The sequence below is a fragment of the Sarcophilus harrisii genome, chromosome 4, assembly GCF_902635505.1.
Source record: "Sarcophilus harrisii chromosome 4, mSarHar1.11, whole genome shotgun sequence".
Lineage (NCBI taxonomy): Eukaryota > Metazoa > Chordata > Mammalia > Dasyuromorphia > Dasyuridae > Sarcophilus > Sarcophilus harrisii.
This window is the reverse complement of record NC_045429.1, coordinates 417,227,993-417,243,977: the sequence shown is the minus strand read 5'-3', so window position 1 is coordinate 417,243,977 and position 15,985 is coordinate 417,227,993. Positions and strand designations below refer to the sequence as shown.

At 36.0% G+C, this 15,985-nt stretch overlaps 1 protein-coding gene across 2 annotated transcripts in view; it reads left to right on the top strand.

Annotated features, from left to right (window-relative positions):
- The window catches only part of DENND2C (DENN domain containing 2C), a 90,829-nt gene extending 76,378 nt beyond the window's left edge, over positions 1 to 14,451 (top strand). Inside the window, exons 13-19 of one of the 2 annotated variants that reach the window (XM_031967342.1) lie at positions 6,253 to 6,401; positions 6,921 to 7,098; positions 7,471 to 7,512; positions 8,201 to 8,306; positions 11,812 to 12,048; positions 12,966 to 13,052; positions 14,363 to 14,451. In XM_031967342.1, coding sequence (XP_031823202.1) covers positions 6,253 to 6,401; positions 6,921 to 7,098; positions 7,471 to 7,512; positions 8,201 to 8,306; positions 11,812 to 12,048; positions 12,966 to 13,052; positions 14,363 to 14,394 — 831 coding nt within the window. In that variant the 3' untranslated portion in view covers positions 14,395 to 14,451. Of the gene's footprint in view, positions 1 to 6,252; positions 6,402 to 6,920; positions 7,099 to 7,470; positions 7,513 to 8,200; positions 8,307 to 11,808; positions 12,049 to 12,965; positions 13,053 to 14,362 lie in introns of both variants that reach the window. The other variant, XM_031967341.1, reaches the window with a different exon arrangement.
- Positions 14,452 to 15,985: the final 1,534 nt, after the last annotated feature.

Sequence of the window (15,985 nt, the reverse complement as noted above, 5' to 3'; positions counted from 1 at the left end):
CTGAGTTTAAGATATCTGAAGACATCTTGTTTGAGATATCTAATGGGCAGCTGGAGATAGGAGACTAGAGATCAGGAAAGGTTAGAACTGAATAAATAAAACTGAGAAGGAGTAGAGGGTAGGAAAAATAAGTATTAGCACTAGTGCTAATCACTTTACAATTATCTCATTTGATCTTCACAATAACCTTGCGCAGAAGGTATTATTATTATCTCCATTTTGCAGTTGAGGAAACTGAGGCAAACAGGGTTAAGTTAATTGTCCAGGATCACACAGCTAGTAAGTATTTGAGGTTAAATTTGAACTCAAGTCTCCAGACACCAAGCTCAGAACTCCATTGGGCCACCCAATTGTATCATATGAAGAGAAAGTCATCTGAAGAGAAATGAGATGATTATGGAATCCAAGACAGCTGATGACCAAGTGATCTAGTATGGAAGGAGGAGAGAGTAGTTGGGGTCAATTCTTAATCTTTTTGTCAATAGATGTAGCAAGACATAGATGTTCTCTCTTTCTCTCTCCAGTCTCTCTCTCCACATACAGAAAATACAGGTTACTCCCACAGTCCACTGGAAAAATTCAATTCAATAAATCTGTATAAAAGTGATAGGAACATAAAGACAAAAAAAAAACCAAATATATAATAATTTGAGAATTAAAAATTAGGGGATAATATGTATTAAGAGGGAAAGAAAGGAATCAAGTATTTATGTGCACTCTGTGAAAACATTTTTTACACTTTGCAACATGAGAGGTGGAAGCTGCAAATGAAGAAACGGAAGCAAACAGAGGTTAGGTTGACTGGTCTGGCATCACACAGCTACCAAGTGCCTGAGACCAGATTTCGACTAACTCCACGGCTGTGCTCTGTGCACCATGGTGCCACCTAGTGGTCTGCATGTGAAATAGCACCAAGCTAAAAGAAGCTAAAATGTGGGAATGAGGAAATGGGAATTCTAGGGTTTGGAGAAGGATTGAGCAAAGTCATGGAAGCCAGAGGTAGAAACCAGTGTTGGCCAGTTTAGTTGGGATATAGATTTCATGAAGGGGAGAAATTTGAAATAAGTCAGGAAAGAAGTTGGAGAAGAAGTTTCTATTTTTTCTTAAAGGCAAGAGGCAGCTACTGAAGATTTCTGAGCAGGCAAGTAGCATGATCAGATTTATAATTTATTTAGGAATATTAGATTGACAGATATGGAGAATGGACTGGAGAGAGTAGAAACTGAAAGCAGAGAGAACAATGAGATGGCAATCAGAATATTCCGGGTGAGAGATGATGAAGACTGTACTACAATGATGGTCATTTGAGTTTTGAGATGTATGCAAAAGATGTATGCAGCCGTAGAATTCACAGAATGTAATAAGGGGTAAAACATATTTGAGAGAAAAGAGACAAGGATGGTTCCAAGGATGACCTTTGAAAGACGGTGGTGCCCTCAAGAGAAACAGGGAACTCTGAAGAACACTGGATATGTGGGGAAAATAGAATGATAATGATGAGTTATCAAGGAAAAGGCTGTAGTTATAGATTTTGAGAGGATTACTGGAACTTTAAAAGAAATGCTTAATGAAGAGAACATGTTTAAATCAATTGACAGCTAAGCAATTACATACAAACATAGAAAATAGAAAAATTGGAAAACAGTCTCACAAAAACACATCTGATATTAAGGAAACACAGAGCCCTTCATCCAAAGGAAGATACAGAATGCTTAACAATTCTTTTTTTTTTAAGAAAGGAAATGCCAAGATAATACACCATAACTAAGTAGGATTTATTCTATGAATGCAGAGTTGGTTCAATACTGAGAAAACTATTAAAATATCAGTATAATTGACTATATCAATAACCAAACTAACAAAAATGATATGATTACTGCAATAGATGCAGAAAAAGCAATTGATAAAATCCAACACCCATTCCTATTAAAAACGGCCAAGAGTATAGGAATAAATGACTTTTTCCTTAAAATAATCAGCATCTATTAAAAACCATCAGCAAGCACCATATGTAATGAGGACAAACTAGAATCAACCCTGATAAGATCAGGGGTGAAACAAGATTGCCCACTATCACCATTACTATTCGACATTGTATTAGAAATGCTAGCTTTGGCAATAAGAGAAGAAAAAGAGATTAAAGGAAGTAGAGTAGGTAATGAGGAAACCAAATTATCACTCTTTGCAGATGATATTATGGTATACTTAGAGAGTCAACTAAAAACTACTAGAAACAATTCACAACTTTAGCAAAGTTTCAGGATACAAAATAAAATCACATAAATCATCATTTTTATATATTACCAACTCTTGTAGCAAGAGATACAAAGAGAAATTCTATTTAAAATAGCTGTCAATAGTATAAAAGATTTGGAATCTATCTGCCAAGGCAAAATCAGAACCTATGTGAACACAACTACAAAACACTTTCCACACAAAGTCATATTTAATCAATTGTAAAAATATCAAGTGCTCATAGGTTGGCTGAGTGAATATAATAAAAATGACAATACTACCTAAATTAATCTACTTATTCAGTGCCATATCAATCAAACTCCCAAGAAATTATTTTACAGATCTAGAAAAATAACAATAAAGTTCATCTGAAAGAACAAAAGGTCAATAATTTCAAAGGAATTCATGAAAAAAATGCCAATGAAGGTGGCCCACCTGTGCCAGATCTAAAACTATATTATAAAGCAGTAAACAGAGTATTCAATCAGTGGAATAAGTTAGGTTCACAAGACAAAAAAATGACAATGACTATAGTAATCTAATATTTAACAAATCCAAAGCCCCCAGCTTTTGGGATAAGAACTCACTATTTGATACAAACTGCTGGGGAAACTGGAAATTAGTATGGCAAAAATTAGGCATTGACCTACCTTTTAATATCACATTTAATATCACATACCAAAATAAAGTTGAAATGAGCTCATGATCTAGACATAAAGAGTGATATTATAAGCAAATTAGAAGAAAAAAGGATAGTTTACTTCTCATATCTGTAGAGAAGGAAGGAATTTGTGGCCAAAGAACTGGAGTTCATTACTGAACACAAAATAGATAATTTTGATTATATTAAATTAAAAAGTTTTTGTACAAACAAAACTAATACAGACAAGATTAGAAGGGAAGCAATAAACTATTTTTACCTTCAAGGGTTCTGATAAAGGCCTCATTTCTAAAATATATAGTGAGATGACTCAAATGTATAGAATTCAATCCATTCTCCAATTGATAAATGGTCAAAGGATATGAACAGACAATTTTCAGATGAAGAAATTGAAGCTATTTCTACTCATACGAAAAGGTGCTTTAAATCACTATTGATCAGAGAAATGACAATTAAGACAACTCTGAGATACCACTGCACACCTGTCAGATTGGCTAAGATGACAGGAAAAGATAAAAGAAAAATGCTGGATAGCATGTGGGAAAACCGGACACTAATACATTGTTGGTGGAGTTGTGAAGTGATTGAACCATTCTGGAGAGCAATTTTGAACTATGCCCAAAGGTCTATCAAACTGCCCATACCCTTTGAGCCAGCAGTGTTTCTACTGGGCTTATATCCCAAAGATAAAGGAGAGAAAGGGACCCACAAAAATGTTTGTGGCAGCTCTGTTTGTAGTGGCAAGAAACTAGAAACTGAGTGGCTGCCCATCAATTGGAGAATAGCTGACTAAGTTATGGTGTATGAATATTATGTTCTGTAAGAAATGCTTGGGAGGATGATTTCAGAGAGGCCTGGAGAGACTTACATGAACTGATGCAAAGTGAAATAAGCAAAATCAGGAGATCATTATACACGGCAACAGCAAAATTATACAATGATCAATTCTGATAGACTTGACTTTTTTCAACAATGAGAAAACTGAGGCCAGTTCCAATGATCTTGTGATAAAGAGAGCCATCTGCACCCAGAGAGAGGACTGTGGAACTGAGAGTGGATCAGAACATAGCATTTTCACTCTTTTTTTTGTTGTTTGCTTGCATTTTATTTTCTTTCTAATTTTTTTCCTTTTTGATCTGATTTTTCTTGTGCAACAAGATAACTGTATTAATATGTATACATATATTAGATTTAACATATATATTTTAACATGTTTAACATATATTGGATTATTTGACATCTAGGGAAGGGAGTGGGGGGAAGGGGGGGAAAATTTGGAACACATGGTTTTGTAAAGGTCAATGCTGAAAAACTCCATGCATATGTTTTGAAAATAAAAAACTTTAATAACAAAAAAAGAAAGAGGATGTATAGATTTTCTCAGAGTACATGATATTAAAACTTTACAGTTAAAAATTTACAGAAATACTTCTGAAATAGATATCATCATAATAAATATATACTACTGAATTTGTTAGATGTAACCAAAAGAAATGTGTCTCCAGAAGGAATTATTAAATGACTAAAATCTGGATTTGAAATCAAAAGTCCCTCTATAACAACAACCACATGAATGCAACTAAAATGTCAATAAATAATGGAACAAATAGCTGTGATCATGCACATTTAAAAGTGAAAATGGAGAGGTTTATGAGGGCAGTTCAGATCAGATTATTACCACTAGAAATTGGAGAAATGTTATCTTTGATATTATCTTTTGCCAAGTAAATGGTAAAAATAAAGTGGCACATCATTACATATTACAATTTATTACCTGCCAAATGCCTAATTATATATGAGCTGATGGCTATAATTATACATTAGAAGTTCATCTTTAATAAAAATAACAGATGGCAAATCCCTTTGCTCCAAATGCAGACTTTAAAATAACCTTGAGAATTCAGCAAATAAACTCTACTGGAACCAGAGCATTATTATATACAAAACTATTGCTCATAATTTCCTGAACACATGTTGACACTGATCCAGCAACATTTATGAATAATGGTCTTAATGGATGAAACTATGCCAGATGTTCATAACCTCCGAGTTATATGAAAACCTTTCAAAGTATAGATACCTGGCAAAGAATTCAAAATTAGGTAGGAAGGAGGTGAGGTAAATATCCTCTTCCTCATTCTGTCTGCTCTTTCAGCTACACTTGAACTACTTGAACAAAGCTACTGTCAGTAAGCTTGTAGAAGAAAAGCATAAATCACAGTATTTTATTCAGTTACAAGAAAATCACATTTTATTCTCCTTGTTCAGAAATCCAAAGAATATAAAATATAAATGAATAACAATGTTCCAGGATCATTTATATCAGAATTCCATTTTTAAAATGAGTACTAAAGGAATAAGAGCACTCAGAACATCACTTATATATTATTTTAAGATTTATAGAGTATTTCATATAGATGTGCATGTGTGTGCATTTATAGTATCATCTGACTCTCACAACAACTTGTAGGACCTATATCACAGGGTGTTTGTGAGGATCAAATGAGAGAATTATGTAGAGTAATGGACAATTTGAATTTGAGATGCCCATTAAAAGGCATGCAGGAGAAAAATGAGAGCTGGATATGTAGTAGTTTTCAGTGTAGAGATGATTATTACATACCCATGTAATTGGATAAGGTCACTAGAGAAGAAGATAGGGAAAAAAGAGAACTTCAGATAGAGTCTTGAGGGACAGCCATATTTAGGTTGTAGTATATTAATATATACAGCAAAAAGGACCAGGTAAGGGGACTCAGGTAAGGAGAAAGAACTTAAAGAGAACAATGTTTTGAAATTTGGGTTAAGGAGAATTTCCAGGAGGTAGGACATGGTTGACAGCGCCCAAAGCTACACAAAGATCAGGAAGAACAAAGTCTCCATTTTAGCTGGTAATTGCTAGTAACATGGAGACAGTTAACTCAGTATAATGAGAGGGGATAGAAACCATGTCACAAGTGGTTAAGAAAATAATTAAGAACATGGAGGCAAAAAGGGTAGATGGCTTTTTCCAAAAGATTGGCTGTGAAAGAGATACAAGATGTTAGTTTGAGTAGCTAAATGCTTTGACTGATCTCTGAGACAGCATGAGTTTAGATCTGAGAAAGTAATAGCACTTTTGCATATTTCTATAGGCCTTTATAATAATGTAATGATTTGTTATAGAAAATGAAAATTATATAGAATCCTCTTGTTAGAAGGAAGAAATAAAGTTAGAGCAAGAACATAAAGTAGTGAATTGTGGGGCTAAGACAAGAAACCTTACAAGAGACCTATCTCTTATATTATTAATAGATGTTAATATATTAAAATTAAAATGTTTTCGCATCATTTCTTCCAATATTTTTTCTTCACAGTCAATTGAACTCTGCCGACCACTGGATTCTCGGCTTGAACATGTGGATTTTGAGTGTCTATTTAAATGTCTAAGTGTATGTCAACTCATCCGAGTCTGTGCCTCACTCCTTTTGGAACGAAGGGTTATATTTGTTGCTAACAATTTGAGGTAGGGAATTAACGTAATATCCAACTTAACACTTCTTTATTCTTTTTAATTTGATCACCTTGTTAAAAGAAAATATGTATATGTTAAGCTAATTAAATTGAGAACCAGGTGATCCAAAACAATGAATGATACAGAAGTCATTTAAGTTTGGATTTGCCAGTGTCCCTTTTTGTAGTAATGTTTTATAATTGGTTTTGTTTAAGCAGTTTAAATTAATTTACATTCTTTAGAGCACATAAATTTATTACAGGTTTAACTATGGAGTCTAGAATTTAAAGTAAAATTATTTTTGAATTTAATTTATAATTAAAATTAAGAATTTCATTATAAATTGAATTAATTTGAAAGATAATTTATTTAAATTCAAGTATAATTGAATTTAAATTACAATTAAAAATGAGAAGGCAGGAGTGAATGTGTGAGAATAAAAAGTCAATGTAACTTCTCTTTTGATGTCATACTTGCCTAGTCCTCCATGAGTCCCTCTGTATAATACTGCCTACTTTTGCCTCTGACCAGCACTTTATCTAAATGTGGCCATGCTGTGGTAGCCACACTGTATCCCTTCACCTGGCAGCATACCTACATCCCAGTCTTGCCAGCCTCCATGATTGACATTGTGTGTTCACCCACTCCATTTCTTATCGGCATCCTGTCCTGCTCCTTACCATTGCTCCAGGATCTGCCCATTGAGGAGGTAAGGGTGGGGTGGAGGGAGATTGATAGTTTAATTTTAACACATGTGAAAACTCTTAACATGTCCTTCCCACAATTGAAAAAGAAATACTAATCTAAAATATTGCAATATAACTAAGTACCATATTATGTCATATTTACTATAGCAAGTCAAACTCGTTTTTGTGTTATATGAATAGGATGACCTGCTAAAAAGGAAACAGGCTTCAAAACCCAAGAAATAGCCTGGGTTGATTTTGAAATAGGCCAGAACTTTGAGTCACTTGCATGAAATTTGTTCCCACTGTTTGTGAAAACCACAATCCTCTTTTTGATTCAGCAAATTTTATGTGAATGACTCCAGTTTAACCTGCTTGACACCTTTCTCCAATAGGTGCTGATTGTTGATCTCTGTGCAGACAAGTTCTTACAGGAGGTAAGTGACACAAGAGATTACATAATAATGTTTGGGGAGATAGCTTTCAATAGATTTTTTACAGAATAACTAATTTTCTTAGAGGAACTGGCTGTTAGGCTGAGAGCTTTTCCACATACTCAGTTTTATATACAATAAGTAACCTTTATAATTATGACGCATCATACAAAACTAGTTTGAGAATATGGGGTGCTTTGCAGGAATCTAACCCAAGCAAGAAAGAAAACTTCAAGAAGAGAACTACTCCTTGCAATGACTTTCTCTAAGTCCAGATGAATTAATGTCAGCCTACCAAACATCACATAATTTGTGTCAAGATGTAGATTTCTGACCATGCATAAAACAAAAGTCAGAATATTAATAATTCTGATTCAATTTCAAAACCAACTGGCACTTCAGAGTTTAGCATCATTCATTTGGAGGATGTCTTATCAAATCAGTAGAGATCATGAGACATGTAGATGGAAGCTTATTCACAAGTAAAATCTGATTCATATTATTGGGTGATTTTTTTCTGATTGATGTTAGTGTTGTTATGTAATATTTTGACCTTAAATTTTCTTCAGTTTAAGGGAAATAGTTTTCCACATAGCAAAGAATAAAAAGTTCAACTTTTTCTGGATCTCAATAGTGAGTGTTTGTGTTCCAAACCATAAATCCATACACAATCCTATGGTTGTCTGTCTAGGTCTCTGATGAAGATGAAATTCTACCACCAAAACTCCAGGCTGCCCTGGTGCAGATTTTAGAAGAACGAAATGAAATCTTGGCTCAAGAACAAAGTTCTCCACAAGGTACAAGAAAGTATATTAACTAGATCATAGGATTCTGGGACTCTTGAGTCAATTAGTGTTTAGTTAGTGCTTAATCCAATGCTTGCACTCTATTCAACATGCGAAAGGATACAAAAAGAAGACAGAGACTGTCAAGCTGTCCAGCTGAAATGTGAAGTGAAAGATGCATATTACTTGAAACAACTAGGGAACAATAAGTAGCAGCCAAGAACCCCGTGCCAGAGTGTGAGGTAGGCCTAAAGGGTTAAAGAAATTCAGAGAAGGAAAAGATCAGCATGGACTGGTATAATCAAGGAAGACTTCTCCAGAGCAGGCAAGGACTTGAACTTGTCTCTAACGTGTAGGATTTGGGTTAGTGAGCAGGAGTGGTGAACGTATCCTATTCATTCAATAATCAAGCAACCATTTATTATATGCCAAGTATTGTGCAAGGTCCTGGGGATACAAACAGAAAAGTCAGATAATCCTAGCAAGGAGCTTGCATTTTCATAGGAAAACAGAACACATATAGGCTGGTAGCGGTTAGAAAGAAGGAATTTAGTGTAGACTGCTAGAGAAATTGTGAAACCAGACATAGGACAGTGGATTGCCAGAACTTTCCCAATAATGATGGCAGCAGTACTAATTTGATTATTGTTTCTTACTATTGTCAAGGGCACTACCATCCTCCCAATTACTGGGCTAACTAAGCCGAAGTGTGTTCCTTGATTCCTTCTTCCCACTATCCCTGTTACCAAGGTCTTTACAATGTCTCTCATACATGATCTTCTCTCCTTTGACATTGCTACCATAATTGCCCTCATCATCTCACGCCTGAACTGCTGGAAAAGATGGTTGATTTATCTTCCTGCCTCAAGTCTCTTCCCCAGTCTACCCCATCCTCCACTCAGTTGTTAAACAGGATCTTTCTAAAGAGCAGGTTCAGCAAAGTCACCCATTTAAAGCATTCCAGGTACTCTGGTAATCAAGCCCTTTGTAACCTGGCCCCCTCCTATCTTTCCAGCCTTCTCATGCCTTCATCACACCCCCACCCCCCACCATTCAATATATACATGAGAGCCCAGTGATGCTGACCTCTTTCCTCCTCTTCATCTCCCAACTCTAGGTATTTTCTTTTTTTTTTTTTTTTTAAGAACAAAAAACCTCAAGTTTATTAGAAATGAATAATTAATTTTGTCATTTCTAAAATTTAACATCTTAACCATTTACTTGGCAGCTATAAAAAATTACCCATTTATTATATTAGAGAATTATACAATTTGGGACTAGTCCATAGTGCTACAGGCACAAATGATGCAATTTCCTTTTTTTTTTTTTTTTTTTTTTTATTTATTTAATAGCCTTTTATTTACAGGATATATACATGGGTAACTTTACAGCATTAACATTTGCCAAACCTCTTGTTCCAATTTTTCACCTCTTACCCCCCCCACCCCCTCCCCTAAATGGCAGGATGACCAGTAGATGTTAAATATATTAAAATATAACTTAGATACATAATAAGTATACATGACCAAAACATTATTTTGCTGTACAAAAAGAATCAGACTCTGAATTATTGTACAATTAGCTTGTGAAGGAAATCAAAAATGCAGGTGTGCATAAATATAGGGATTGGGAATTCAATGTAATGGTTTTTAGTCATCTCCCAGAGTTCTTTTTCTGGGTATAGCTAGTTCAGTTCATTACTGCTCCATTAGAAATGATTTGGTTGATCTCGTTGCTGAGGATGGCCTGATCCATCAGAACTGGTCATCATCTAGTATTGTTGTTGAAGTATATAATGATCTCCTGGTCCTGCTCATTTCACTCAGCATCAGTTCGTGTAAGTCTCTCCAGGCCTTTCTGAAATCATCCTGTTGGTCATTTCTTACAGAACAGTAATATTCCATAATTTTCATATACCACAATTTATTCAGCCATTCTCCAACTGATGGACATCCATTCAGTTTCCAGTTTCTAGCCACTACAAAAAGGGCTGCCACAAACATTCGTGCACATACAGGTCCCTTTCCCTTCTTTATAATCTCTTTGGAATATAATCCCAGTAGTAACACTGCTGGATCAAAGGGTATGCACAGTTTGATAACTTTTTGAGCATAGTTCCAAACTACTCTCCAAAATGTTTGGATTCGTTCACAACTCCACCAACAATGAATCAATGTCCCAGTTTTCCCACATCCCCTCCAACAATCATCATTATTTTTTCCTGTCATCTTAGCCAATCTGACAGGTGTGTAGAACTCTAGGTATTTTCACTGGTTGTTCCACATGCCCAAAAAAACTTTCCTTTTTCAACTCCATCAACTGGCTTCTCAAATGCCGGCTAAAATCCCATCTTTTACAAGAAGCCTTTCCTGTACCCTCTATAGAGTCTTCACTCTGAAATTTTCTCCAGTTTCTCATTTATACTCATATATGTGAGTGTGTGGGGGTTGTATTTTGTGCATAGAGTATTCTTGCCTGTATTCTCTGTGAATTCCTTGAGAACAGCTTTTGTATTTTCGCTTTTCTTTGTATCTCCGGCAGTTAGCTTAGTGCCTGACACATAGCAGGCATTTAATAAATGCTTGTTTATTGACTGACTGAGTAAAAGATGAAAGAGGTAGTGTAAGATACAGTGTTCAGGTCAGTTGTTGGATGGAATGATAAACAGTCTTAAGGCCAAATACATCTGATGAGATTAGGTGAGTTTTCACTTGACATCCACAGATCAGCTCCAAAGTAGAATCCCAAAAGTGAATGGAGAAATTGCGGGAGGCCATGGAACTGTACTAGATGCAAAGCCACTATGGAATATATAAAGATTATTAAGACTTATCTAGTTTCAGCCCTCAGGGGGTTTATAATCTAGTGTATAATTTAAAAAAATTTTTTTTTTACCATAGTGGATGATAGTTAAAACCACAGTATCCATGACAATTATTTTGACCTCTTGACATTTAACCCTTTGAGAAAAATGGAAAAAGTAGGACAGATCATTTAGGGCAAGGTGATAAGCTTTTCAGAGCCAAATTAAGTAGTTTGGACATTGTATGAGAGGTAGTTACAGAATTAATATAATAGTTAATTCATGCTTACTTAGGACTTTCAAATGGTTCATAAAATGTTTTCCTTAGAAACAACTATAGATAGTGGCCAAAAAGAAAAAGAAAATAAGAGTGGTAGGAAGAAAACCAGGAGAGAAGGCAATGAGGATGATCGACAGTGTCATGAAGCATAGATGAGCACTACTAAAAATGCCTGGATTTAGCTGGCAGTCATTGATAGCTTCTGAGAGAGCAGTTTCAGGGGTGGTAGGTTGAAAGTCAACAATTCAAAATTGTTGGAAGATAAAGCAGGGGCTACTTGTTCAGGTTGTCTCTTCTATATCTGGCACATGGAAATCAGAATTTATACAGCTTGCTCTAATTCCTCTTCTAATAACTACTTCTAGGCAGGACTTATATCCAAGTAGCCCACGCATACACAAAAGCCCAAACCTTCGTTTTTTCTCTTGCAGTAGATGTGACACTCAACACCCTGGTATCTGAAGCTTTTGTCAGATTCTTTGTGGAGCTGGTGGGACATTATTCTCTGAACATGACTGTGACCGAACGTGGAGAGCGTGTATTCCAGAGGGAGCCATTCCGCAAGTCTCATACCTCCCGGAGTGTGCGTCACTTCCTGGATCTGTTCATGGAGACACAAATGTTTGCTGGTTTCATCCAGGACAGGGAGCTTCGAAAGAGTGGGGTCAAAGGTCAGTCTTTATAAGCAAAGTCCCTTCCTATTTGAATTACTTGATAAGCTTGGAAAATACTTGGAAAAATCCACAATTTTATTAATATGGATCCCTCACTTCCTCCACGAAAGTCTTATTCCTATGTCTTATTGTGGCATACTTAAAAGGTTTTGAATACAGGCCTGGTGAAGCACAGTAAATCTGCTGTGAGGTTCAATCAGTTTAGAGAGGCTCGTGGTTGTCCTTATTCTTATCTGCCCTACTCTTGGGATCCCATTCGGGGTTTTCTTGGTAAAGATACTGGACAGGTTTACCATTTTCTTCAGTTCATTATGGAGATGTGGGAACTGAGGCAAACAGGGTTAAGTGACTTGTCCAGGCTCAAACAGCCAGTAAGTGTCTGAGGTTGATTAAAACTTAGAAAAAGTCTTACTGACTCCAGGCCCAGCATTCTTATCTACCATGCCATGCCACCTAGCTGTCCCCATGGCTCGTTCCCTCTCCAATATTAGTTACCAGGTTAATTTTTTTTTTGTCACAACTCCTTAAGACCACAACTCCTTAAATGTGAAGCAACTGAGATCTGTGTTGGTGAAAGGAAGATCTGCACTGATGAAATCACTATTTTAAAAAATATTACAGTAAAGGTATTCCTTCCACCAAGTACCCTTTCCATCTTGTGTGATTTTTTTGGTCCATGTTTTTTCATAACTCTTCTACAGATGTGAACATAGTCAAACCAGAATAGTAGAGAAGACTGTGGCTAATTCTTGCATTAGCCCCAAATTGAAGTTGTAAGATATGAGGTTTGTTTGGCTCTGGGGGGGGCCTGATTTTTAATTACCTAGCTTATCCCAAAGAAATAATCAAGTTTTCTTGCATTAGTTTAGTGTTTGGATGTAAGATAGTTTCAACAGTATGAATCTCCCTTATAGGACTGTTTGAAGTCCGGGCCATTCAGTACTTGGAAGCTATTCCAGAGTCTGAACCCAGTGGGGTGAACAAGATTCTTCGAAGTCTTGGTGAGTTATTATGTTTGTATGAAGTATGTCTAAGAACACTTTCATGTCACAGTCCAAAGATACCTTAAAATATCGACATGCATAAAATATCTAACTGCCAATAACCTGAAAAAGCCATGCTGATGACAATCATCCTGTTGAAACAAGTCCCTAGTTCCCAAGTCCACAGGTAGGGAGGAAAAAAACATCTAAGTAGTTGTGAATTGTCCCTCTCGGGCTCGGAGCGATCAATCTCTTCCCAAAGCCATTTTCTGGAGCCACTTACTGCAGACAGCTTACCTTACAAACCAAAGCATTAACATCTGAGTATACAAGGGACTTAGAACAAAATAGGAATTCTTGCTTCTAGAGTTGGGGTGGGAACGGTTTTTTTCCTGCTAAGGGCCATTTGGTTATTTGTAACATCATTGGAGGGTCATTCGAAATGATCAGCCCAAGGAATTCAAGCGGCTGGAGAGTGTTGTCACTCGTAGTTGCCTTGGCAGGGCCAGACCAAAGGATTTTGCCAGCCTTATATGGCCTGTAAGCTCCCCTCTTCTAGAGGAAAGCTAGCTTAGTCCAACTTTAAACAGTATCATTTTTAGATTTCTAGTTGCTTATAGTCAGTTTTTAAATTATTTTCATCTGTGGGAAAGTATACTTGGAGCTGATAAACCAAAGTAACAAATACACATATCCAGTCCCTCCCCCCCACCATTAATTTTTATTTGCCTTTGGAATATATGCTCCTAACTCTACTCTGTATTAGTTAAACATATTTTTAAGTCGCTTAAATTCTTTGAGCTTTGGTTTTCTTTAAAGACCAAAGGAACAGAATAGAAAATCTAAAGAGAGATCCTTGTTAAAAAATGCTTAGCACAGTACTTGTCACATAGAGAGTATATAAATGCTCATTCTCTTCCTAGCTTCCTTCTAAATGAGGGGTTGTTAACCTTTTTTCTCATGGACACCTTTGGAATTTGGTGAAACCTATGGACCCCTTTTCAAAATGCATAAAATTATAAAAGAAAAAAATTATAATTTTTTACCAAAAAAAAAAAAAAAAATAAGTATTTTGATAGTTTCAGTGACTTAGATTAAGTCTTGAATTTACAAGGCTCTTTCAGGTCTAAACTTTTGGTTCTTTACTTTAACTGGGCAAATGTTAGAATTTGTGTTAAAGTAATACAGATCAATTGACTTACCGACAAGTTTATGTCTGGGAAGAGTAATTTGGCACAACTGAGAAACAGTGAATAAAACATTAGTTTTATAATTTATAGTAGATAGAAATGAGTGACTTATAAGTATGCTATGTTTACTTCTTTTAGGAAATAAAATGAAATTTCTGCAGAAGAAATAAAAACCTGAATTTTCATACCTGAAATGGAACAGGAAATGTCGTCCAGGTCCAGGTGCCAGGATGTGTTGACTGCAGAATCCTTGGAAAAGCTTAAAAGGTTCAAGGAAATCAGTCAGTCTGAAGATTTTACCCAGATGCTGGTTTTAGGAATCACTGCAGAATTGTTGAGGGCGATCTGAAATCAATGCTGCCTCCACTTTATATCCAATTTCTTTGGAAAGAAAACATTTCTGCTTCTTAATATCTAGGCTCATTCTCTGGTGCTTGGACTATAGAGAATTTATTTTTCTTAAAGTCTTATTAATGTTCAATTAAAATGAACACAGGTGAGCATGAGCCTCATGCTGAATTTTAGGGTATTTGGGAATGGTGGGAAAATGTCCTTAACCAAGTTCTATGGCAGCTTTAAAATGTTGGGATGATTGACCCAAGCTAAATATCTTTGTGGTGTTTGTTGGTTTTTTTGTGGGATCCCACTCAGGTGGGTAAGTCCTGCTCTTCAATACCTTTTCCTTATAGGATAAGCATCTTGCAGTCCATTCTTCCAGACATATGGGATATTAAATCCTGTGACTCTGGTTAACAGAGCTGTTTCCTATCAAAATAAACCAGTGCCACTTTGTATCCTTCAGGACAAGGAACTCTGTAATCAGAGTTAATGAAATGACATAAAATTGGGGCATCTCCCTAAACCTTGCATTTTCTGCAATGGAAGAGCTGAACCTCTGGTAATGTAACCTCACTTTAGGGTCATACCACTTACCTACCCAGACCCTTGGCACCCAAAGCAGTGCTAGTCTTTGGAAAGAGGATCTGATCAGTGGCATTTAAGTAGCACTGTTTAATTTTCAGATTTTGGAATCTCCATCCAATGGGGATGTAGTTAACTGGCACAAACACACAACAAAATCCTACAGTCTGTTAGAATAAATGTAATTGCCATTCTCACAAGCAATAAAAGCTTGTTGGTTTTGTTTTTCTGGCAAACTAGAATTTGCCTTCACAGCCCAACCAGGTATTTATACCTGTATAAATCCAAAGCACACACCATTCAATGGCTGATGCTGTGTAATATAATTCCTATATTCTGGGCCTAGAGAGGAAAGATAGCCCTATGCCTATTTTAAAATGTATAGTAAGCATCTTATTCCAACAGGATCCCTGTTGGATTAAAACTTTGTCTAGTTTTTCCTTTTTAGAACTTCACCCTCCTGTCTTTTCCCAAAGGAATCTCTGATGGGGAGTATTAATAAAATAATGGGTGTGAGGATGGGGGGGGAAGAAATAAACTAAGTTAAACATAGCAGGCTGGGTCCTGTTGGTCCCTCTGTGAGGAGACCCCTTGCCTCGGGGATGGGGTCCCTTTATGCCCTCTAAATTTAGGATGATTCCTTGGGCTATTTGTTATTTTATTTTTGTAAAGTACTATGGATCATGGGTACGTCTGTGACAGCAGAATTGCTCAAGATTTGTAAAAAGTTTACAGATTTTATATTTCAAAGAATAAAAACATTTTAAAAGTCAGAATTTTTTTTCTTCGAATGGAATTAAAGTCATCTGCTGTTGGGAAGTTTTACATCATTCCAAAAAA